The sequence below is a fragment of the Protopterus annectens genome, chromosome 3.part1 (genome assembly GCF_019279795.1).
Source record: "Protopterus annectens isolate FY-2018-M chromosome 3.part1, PAN1.0, whole genome shotgun sequence".
Lineage (NCBI taxonomy): Eukaryota > Metazoa > Chordata > Ceratodontiformes > Protopteridae > Protopterus > Protopterus annectens.
In genome coordinates, this window is record NC_056732.1 from 17,136,843 (window position 1) to 17,144,132 (window position 7,290).

A 7,290-nucleotide genomic window follows, 5' to 3' on the forward strand; every position below is an offset into this window, starting at 1 on the left:
AAATGGGCAACACAGGAACTTTCCAAAAGTCCAGAATACAGCAAAGCCGTATTTGGACTACTCTAGGTCAGGAAAGATGGGAAACAAGGATAATTTTTTTGTTTTTTTTTAACTGACTCTCCCCTACTCCTTCTCATCTACTAAGGATCTGGTATAATGGATAGGTGTTTTCCTTGCATCTCTGTTTCTGGCCTGGTGGATATAGGCATCCAGAGGAAGTGTAGTAACTGCCTTATGTTCATTGACAAAATTTAATTTTAGAACAAACAAACACAGTGTGTGAGAGATGTAGATACACAATGTCATTGGAGGCAAACCCTTCACATATGCACATGAAAAAGGCAAATCAGGTTGTTAGCATTACACCCAAAACACTCACTACCAACACTGAGGAAAAAAACACATCAACAACACTAAGGAACAAACACATAGACTCACAGATCCTTAGGTACTCACTTGTAATCTACCCAAAACTCCAAGACGTCCTGAAAGCATCTCTCAGTGGCCCCGTGCACAATGAAAAAAGATAACATCTCACAAAAAACATAACTCTGAAAATCATAGTAGCCCCACTTCCAAGCCCATAAGGCAACACACTACACAGCCAAACATTCTAGTTACTGGGGATCCATTGGAGGACATACTGATGTCCCCCTTACCACGCTTAACAAGTAGAAGACCACAGTGATCTGTCTGGATCCAGGATCCACCAAATCACGCATGCACTTAGGTCTTTAAAACCCAAGTGCCAGTATGACACTGTCATAGTCCATGTGGGCATAAACAACCTAAGATGTACCTCACTGGACTATATGAAGAGAGACATGATGGAGTTCTCTATAGATGTGTCCCAGGCACATATGAATCTAGCCTTGAGTAGCATCTTACCTTCCCTTATGATGATGCAACAGTACTAGCAAAAAATGATTGTCTTCAACAACTAGCTTAGTTTCTGGTGTCACAACAAGGGGATTGCAATATCTATCAGTCTGGGAGACATAATTGACAAGCCACAATGTTTTTCCACAGATGGTTTATATTTCTCACCACTTGGCTTTTGGATGCTAGTAAAAAGTTCATCTATCCCCATAATCCTTTTTGTAAGCTGTGGCAAGTTGTTAAACTCTCCAACATAACAAAAAGGCCTGTCATTAGAGAAGTCCATCATGGTTCAGTCTTGGTCTGCTCCTTTTTGGCATCTACTTCTCTGGAGTCAGGGTCAACATCAAGGGCCTCTGGCTGACCAAGTTTGTTGACAGCTACAAGCTAGGCACAGTCACAGAATCCCCTAAAATACAAATACCCTCCTAGAAGGCCTGACATAGACCAATAACTGGAGCCAGAGATTCAGTCTAAAACTTAATGCCAATAAATCCATAATAGTATTTTTTGGGAAGATGGCTACCCCTGGAAATTACTACATTAACAATACACCACCAGGTGGTCAGGGATTTGGGAACACATGCAGCCAGTAACATGGCCTTTGGGTATCATATGTCTCTGGCAACAAGAACACCATTTTGTGCTGTGCAGCTTAATAGTAAATGTATAGTATCTGGGTCCAAGGATGTCATTGTACCCCTGTACTCAGCCCTTATCAGACCAACCATTGAGTACAATGCCCCCTTCAGTATATACATCTGACTAGCCATATGCAACAACTCAAGTATACACAGAGGTTCCTCAAAAAAGAAGACAGGGAATAAACAACATGTCCTTGGTGGGTCACCTCAAAGACTTATCACTGTACTCGGTCTCCTACAGACTGCTGAGAGGTGATCTATGCCTAACAGAAAAATCCATCCTCTGATCCCAGTCTGATGGAACTGCTGCACTTAAGCAAAACAAATAGCACCTGAATTACACGATCTAGGGATCTAAACCTCATTTGCAATATAAATAGGACATGTTGGAGGGACAGGAATGTATCACAGAAACTACCCTTACTCTGGAAAAGGCTTGCAATCGATGTGAAGCAGAGTTCTTCCTAACCCAATTCAAACATAACTTGGACCAGTGGAGGGGGAATAGGAAATATACCCCTGGTCTGGCACCTATGCCTCTCTTAGAAGCAGCCTGTAAATGCTTGAATGGCCATGTCCAGATCTACTTAAACCCTCTAAAATAACTCCGTGCTATCAAAACATCTCATATACATTTCAGAAGCATGGCTAGCCCTAAAAAATGTCCCCTGGGGTCATTAGCCTAGTAATAACCTATGCTAGAGCAAGAGTAGAGACAATCTGTAGTTACTGGGAGCTACTCTCTGTGTGCTCACAGTGCACATTTATTTTTGACAGTGTGAGACTACTGTCTATGGTTATCTGAGAGTGGTATCCTGTAAAGGGAAATACAGTTGTGTAAGTAGAGGGGTGGTGTATTTAGCTGGTTGCCCAGTCTTTTATAATTATAAAACTGAAAGACCACTAAGAGCCAGAATAACATTTGTATGTCATGTTTTGAAGGAAATTCAAAAGAGTGATAGAGGTAGGTGCATGGAAGATAAACTGTAATATAGAGAATTATTCTGACAGCTGCTATTGAATGCTTCCCAGGCACTGGGTCTTAATGAATGCATTTCAATCAACAGTATTTTATATCTTACAACATCTAAATTATGAATTGTAAATTGTAAATGTGTCAATAGAGTTATGTAAATTTAAACAATTTTATTTAAGTTCATTGATGTTTTGTTTTATGTTTTTAATTTATTGTGAGGTTTGATTGGTTTGTTAGTGTCACATGGTTTTGGATTGAATATTTAAAAAATAACAGTCATTGGATGGTGAGATTAGTTCTGATGAAGTTCTTGATGACTTATAGAATGAAAGCACTAATTTCTTTCCAAAAAACAGTTTCAGTTTTTAACTGCTGTGTAGCATAGTGGTGCAGCGGTTAGCATTGTTGCCTCACAGCAAGAGGTTCTCCAGTTCGATTCTTGGCTGGGGTGCCTTCTGTGTGGAGTCTGTATGTCCTCCCTGCATTCACATAGGTTTCCTCCAGGTGATTCGCTTTCCTCCCACATTCCAAAGACATGCATCTGGAACACTTCTCCCTAGGCCTCCGCTGAAAATGGGCTATGTCCCAGTCAGACTTTCCTGATAAACAAAAAAGCAATAAATATTACAAAGGTTAGCTCTTGCTGTGTTTTTATTTCTTTTTGTAGATGTATTTATACATTATAAGTGTTATTTTGTCTAATTCTTTATAATTGTCTTTGTCTTCTTCAATAAAAGCATTAAATACCTTCAATGCTTTAACTCATCTAGAAATGTCATACATTGAAGGTATTTAATGCTTTTACTTTAAATATCTTCAATGCTTTTAACTCATCTAGAAATTTCATAGGGTTCCTATTATAATGACAAAAACGCATTTTGTTGAACGCGTTTTCATCGAACCCTAATCAGCAAACAGGCAAAACAGAGAAGTGACTGTTCAGCAAATTCATTCTCTGGGAAAGAAGTCGCTTGGCCGCTTCGTTACTTTGGCGTGTTCTGCACTGTAGTGTGGTATCAGAGATTCCCTTATCCGGTATAGCTCCTGAACATAAATGTGCAACAGTTACTGACCTTAGGGTTAGGGTGTGGGTTAAGGTAAGTGCATATATGTTTTAAACTGTTTACTTTTTTTGTGCTAGATGTACGGTTGAGTTAAGTGTATATGTGTTTTCAGCTGTTTACTTTTTGGGGGGGTTAGAATTAGGGTTAAGGTAAGTGTGTATGTGTTTAGAACTGTTTACTGTTTTTTTTTTTTTTTTTTTGGTTGGAACAGCGATTTCTTTCCCTAGGAAAGAAATTGCTGTTCTGAGGTGACGACATTTTCAGCTTTCGATGAAATAGGGTCGATTAAACATTGTTCGCTGTTTTAAACGTTTAATGTTGTAATATAGACCCAATTTCATACATTGCACCTTTTCAGGCTTTTCAGATATGCTGCTCTCGTTGAAGGGCACATTGAACTGCTAGATTCAAAGCTGCCAGTTTTCTGCTAATTTGACTTGAGGGTAGATACTTCTGGTTCTCTGTAACTAGACTTTTTCTAACTATGAATTATACTTATGCAATAATGGAAACTCTTTAAAACAAATATTCTTCTGTTCTCAAAGCATATTTTCTTACTTTTGAGTACTGATCAATAAATTACACTATTTTTAAGACAGTGGCTGTGGGTACCAAGGCCTTCCATGTATAAGCAGCTAGTTATGTACATAGTTTCCTACTGAGACTGGACATAATCTTGAGATTCTCTTTTCTGAATCCCTTCATCACAACCACCCATAGGGCTACATCAGCTTTATAGAGGATATTTCTAATCTCACCTCTTCTGTGAAGTACACATCCAAAACATAACTATCTCCCTAATATAGTACTTTTATTACAAAACTAAAATATTTACTATTAACCTACCCTTCTTCACAAACTCCCATACTAACAGCAATCACGAAGTCATCTTCACAAAGGAGTCTACTACCCGTATTGCTGCTACCACTACTATTACTATTAGTACTATTACTAAAATTACTACTACAACTACTACTACTAAAACTACTATTATTACTACTATTACTACTATTAGTACTATTGTTACTACAACTACTACAGGTATGCCAGTACTGCTACTAGTATTAGTAATTATTATTCTACTACATCTACTTCTACTGCTAGTACTGATTCTAGTATTACTACTACTGTTACTACTGTTACTGCTAGTACTGATTCTAGTATTACTACTACTGTTACTACTGTTACTGCTAGTACTGATTCTAGTATTACTACTACTGTTACTACTGTTACTGCTAGTACTGAATCTAGTATTACTACTACTGTTACTACTGTTACTGCTAGTACTGATTCTAGTATTACTACTACTGTTACTACTGTTACTGCTAGTACTGATTCTAGTATTACTACTACTGTTACTACTGTTACTGCTAGTATTGATTCTAGTATTACTACTACTGTTACTACTGTTACTGCTAGTACTGATTCCAGTATTACTACTACTGTTACTACTGTTACTGCTAATACTGATTCTAGTATTACTACTACTGTTACTACTGTTACTGCTAGTACTGCTACTACTATTACTACCAATTCTACTACTACTACTGCTAGTACTGCTACTACTTTTACTATTGCTACTACCACTACTACTGCTACTATTACTTCGGCTAGTATTGCTACTATTATTATCACTGCTATTACTGCTACTAGTACTACTACTGCTACTAGTGCTATTACCACATTTAACTTTATTACTACTAGTCTGTCTCCAGATAGCATGCAGTACCTTTGCTGTTTCAAGCCTCTCAAAATACACACACCATAAAAAGGGAGCAGCTCCTGATTGTCAGTACAAATTGTTATATTTTAGACATTAAACCATCTGACACTCGCGCCATACTGCACATCACATCTCCCCACACTAAATTTAAAATGTTAATAGAAAGATTAAGGTAAACTATTATACATACTTCTGTATATTTTTTTCAGAAAGTATGCCTACCTAAACTACCCCCTTGTTTGAAATGAAATGAGCTTTTTCTGTAGAACCCTCTCCCTCTGCCATCCAAAGTCACACTTCCAGGCCCTCCAGGATATAAAACCATCACATTTTAATACCAGCAGTACCTACATCAAACTACCTTTGTTACAGGGCTGGACATTGCACTACAACCCAGGTGTTTTAACTATCACAGAAAACTTTGCTAAGATCTGACATGCTTTTGAATGAAGAACTGTCTCTAAAATGGGCAAGGCAGATGCTGAAAATCATGAATGGATGGATGGATGGATGGATGGATGGATGGATGGATGGATGGATGGATGGATAGACAGAGGACAAGGCAAGGTAAATGGGGTAAGTAGTGTGCCAATCATCCATTAAGATGTTCCTTCTAATTCAGCTCCTATACCATTATCATAGGGAGCCTGTCCTTTTATCAATACATGTAAATATAACAAAATATTTAACTTAGCTTGTCTTTATGGTATATCAGACACAGTGATTCACTCCAGTGGCTTACATCTGGCATTAAAAATGAAATAAGTAAGGGAGATTTCCATCACTGATTGTAAACTTTTCCCACATCAGTTTTCACATCCTACCATATAGTAGTTTGGATTGTCACAACTAATTGGGTTACCTTGCACAACAAATAAAACATCTGGCACCAAAAGCATACCTGATTGTATCCTTGTAGCAGTTGGAATTATGTCAGACCCCATCAGTGACATATGACCATGTCTGTTATCTAGTATCAAGGAAAATTTCAAAAAGCATATTAGTAGCTAGTGCCAAGGCATAGAGAGAGAGAGATAAAGCTCTGATTATGAGTTAGGTGATCCAGGTTCGATTAGCTACTCAGGCAACTGAATCATTAGCAGGGGGAGTTGAGTGTGTGGAAGTGACGTGCTGTTTACTGCTGAAGCTCATTGCACATCCCATCAATGAGGTGTTATTGGGCATGCGGAGAGGTAGGGAAAACAGGTGGAAAACACTCGCTAGCAGTAGTGTGACACTGTCTCAGGGTCTGAGATCTCCTCAGTGGTCCTAGACATGGGTCAGGTATAGCCAAGAGGGAGATTAAAGTGGGTCTGTTAGACTCAATGGATGAGGAGTTCAAATGGGAAGTGCCTGATCATCAGCTGCAGGGAGCCAAAAAAGCAACCTCAGGTGATTTATTAACAATACTAGGTAGTCTGGGTTGGACTGTCCTGCTTACCACCTCAATATTTCAACTCTGCCTTTCTGTCAAACCTTAACAAATTTGCTCCATCAGTGAGTCAAATGCAGGTTGCCTCTTTGGATTCAAGCACTGTTTAACATTCATTTGTCCCTCAGAGACAAACTGTACTATCACTGATACAAAAACAAAACTACTATTTAATTTAACTACTTTAGACACTTACACCAGGGCCTTTAAACTAAAGGATTAGAAATTATAGTTTACAATCCTTCTAATACAATTGACACAACCCAAAACAAATTTGGAAGGACTGCTAGATATTTCCACTCTGGCAGATAAAAAACATCCCATTTGCTTCCCCCTGTGTATTTTGAAAATACACACCTTAGAGGGTGCACCCCCCGGGTGGCCATGGTGGTGCAGAGGTTAGCATTGCCGCCTCACAGCAAGAGGTTCTCTGGTTCAATTCTTGGCTGAGGTGCCTTCTGTGTGGAATCTGCATGTTCTCCCTGTGGTCACGTGGGTTTCTTCTGGGTGCTCCAGTTTTCTCCCACATCCCAAAGACATATTTTTTTGTGGAGTGTGTGCGTGTGTGCCTT

General features: G+C 38.8%; 1 protein-coding gene across 1 annotated transcript in view; it reads left to right on the forward strand.

The window, feature by feature from the left end:
- Positions 1-7,290, forward strand: part of LOC122798839 (mucin-3A-like) — a 101,643-nt gene that overhangs the window by 55,517 nt on the left and 38,836 nt on the right. The window contains exon 3 of the mRNA XM_044067962.1: positions 4,605-5,061. Coding sequence (XP_043923897.1) covers positions 4,605-5,061 — 457 coding nt within the window. The remainder of the gene's footprint in view (positions 1-4,604; positions 5,062-7,290) is intronic.